Raw genomic sequence first — 2,609 nt, forward strand, 5'->3', positions numbered from 1 at the left:
TGTAATCCCAGCTACTCAGGAGGCTGAGGCAGGAGAATTGCCTGAACCCAGGAGGCGGAGGTTGTGGAGAGCCGAGATCGCGCCATTGCACTCCAGCCTGGGTAACAAGAGCGAAACTCCGTCTCAAAAAAAAATAAATAAATAAAAATAAAAATAAACATTTAAGCAGTTTTCAGTGTCAGCCATAAATCTGAAGACAGGACTAGGGTTAGGATCCTGGGACAAATCCTTACTCTACCCACTAACCCTAAAGTATGTGTATTAAAGGGTTATTTCCCTGCTTGCAGGAACTAGATTAATACAACGAGAAAAATAAAGGGTTATTTCATTTTCATTTACTGTGGCTAAAAGTAAAACTGCTAGGCATGAACACAGAGATCTGGTATTTTAATTTGAGGAAAAATATTCTGGGCTTTCATTCATAGCAAAAAATCATTAAGACTACATTTATGGCAGTCTAATGCTTTGAATCAGAAAAGGAAACCAGGTATAATGGCTTATAACACTGAATGAAATTAAAACATTTTAAAGGGCTTCAGTGAGAAAAAATTACTTACCAACTCTGCATTCTGAATTTTCTTCTAGCTTTTTCACAAAATTATCTATCACTGCTTTTGCTTTTCCTTGCATTGCTTTGCTGCCATATATTTTGACTAATGATTCTCGTCTTTCTTGTATTATCTAGGTACAAGGGGAAAAAAAGAGGTAAGATTTAAAAGTTCCCTAAAGCCACTAACCCCTTTCAACAATCACTCATTTTCAAAATTATTACAGTATAAAGTAAATACAGTATTACTACCAATCAAAGTCTATATTTCTAGTTAGAGAGGAGTATTACTTGTATACTCAGGGATTTACCTTCCGGTCAGATGCAGAGGGGCAGGACAACCTGAACATCTAAACAATGGACAGTTAGGGAATAGACTCAGCAAATAGTGTAGAGAAATAATTAAGGCATTAAACCTGACAGGTGATAGTATTTTGATTCTGAGGTTTTCAACCTACAAAATGGTATTTGTTTCACCATTCATACAGAATTGTAGGGCTGAAATAAAGTAACCTATGTGCTAGAGAGTTTATTGAACTGCCAGGTTACCCAGCTAAATTCTTAACTTGATAGGATTCTGTATCTATGTATACTGTTAGGGGTATGTTTATAAGACTGATACATTTTGTGAATAGAATCTACAAGTAACACCTATCAACAAGGATAATTTCAAATAACCTAATAGATTCAATATTTATCTAGAAAATACTATACACCAAATTTTGTCTTAGGTTGGTAATTCAATGTTTACCATCTACAGTATTTACAGGCACTATAACTCTGTATGAGTACTGAAGCAAGGCCATTACTGGGTACTATGGGAAGGGACAATTATATAGAATGGGGGTCTTAAGACTTCCCTAAAAGGTGAGCAGGAATTATTTATGTGGAAATAGCTGTGATAGCAAGGTGTGTCAGGAAGTGGGTGGAGTACTCAAGGAATTAGGGAAGAGGAGACTGGAGAGGGTGCACAGGCCAGCTCATGTCAACAATTTTAAAGCGTATAGACTTACAGGCCTGATATATTATGAAATGTTTTTACACAGGAAAGGGACACAAATAATTTGTGTTTTAAAATATTTGCTCTGGCCAAGCATGGTGGCTCAGGCCTGCATTCCCAGCATTTTGGGAAGCTGAGGCGAGTGGATCATCTGAGGTCAGGAGTTCAAGACCAGCCTGGCCAACATGGTGAAACCCTGTCTCTACTTAAAGTACAAAAATTAGCCAGGCGTGCTATCAGGAACCTGTAATCCAGACTTCTCTGGAGGCTGAGGCAGAAGAATTGCTTGAACCCGGGAGGCAGAGGTTGCAGTGCACCAAGATCCTGCCATTGCACTCCAGCCTGGGTGACGGAAGGAGACTCCGTCTCCAAAAAAAAAAAAAAAAATTAAGTTAGGTGCTCCCTCTCTTAAGGACTGAAGAACACAGATGACTTACTTGGATTATGGTGTTTGTTGTACTTTGTATATGCTTTATTTTCGACCCACCACGACCTGTTTTTAAAAATAAAGGAAATACAACTATCAGTTGAAATCAGTAAGTTAAAAATTTACCCATTTTCCTCAACAAACATTCTCTAGTTCTCCAAAAATGTTCCTAGGGTTCAACAATCACTTTTTATTTGGAAAGAGGGAAGTAAGAGGTTCCATTCCAAATTTTGGTGGGTTTTAGAATGCTCTTATCCCAGAGAGGTGGAGACTACAGATTATATATCAGCTCGAATAAAACCTAATTGGGTCCAAACTGGTGGAGAGGATGTAGAAATTGGAAAAATAGACAAACCTTAATAGATATTTCTCCAGTGACATACAAATGGCCAACAGGCATAAGGAGATGTTCAACATCACTAATCAGGTTCACACAAATCCGAAACCACAAAATTATTGTCATCTCACATCTGGTAGGATGACCATTATTAAAAACAGAAAATAACTGCTGGTAAGGATGTGGAGAAATTGGAACCTCTGTGTACAGTTGGTGGGATTGTAAAATGGTGCTGCCACAGGCCGGGCGCGGTGGCTCAAGCCTGTAATCCCAGCACTTTGGGAGGCCGAGGCGGGTG

General features: G+C 38.7%; 1 protein-coding gene across 1 annotated transcript in view; it reads right to left on the reverse strand.

Moving 5' to 3' along the window:
- The window catches only part of DDX43 (DEAD-box helicase 43), a 21,316-nt gene that overhangs the window by 15,938 nt on the left and 2,769 nt on the right, over positions 1-2,609 (reverse strand). The window contains exons 2-3 of the mRNA XM_037736967.1: positions 1,985-2,040; positions 558-681 (exon numbers count right to left, since the gene is read on the reverse strand). Coding sequence (XP_037592895.1) covers positions 558-681; positions 1,985-2,040 — 180 coding nt within the window. The remainder of the gene's footprint in view (positions 1-557; positions 682-1,984; positions 2,041-2,609) is intronic.

Source organism: Cebus imitator, unplaced genomic scaffold, assembly GCF_001604975.1.
Source record: "Cebus imitator isolate Cc_AM_T3 unplaced genomic scaffold, Cebus_imitator-1.0 Scaffold32, whole genome shotgun sequence".
NCBI lineage: Eukaryota > Metazoa > Chordata > Mammalia > Primates > Cebidae > Cebus > Cebus imitator.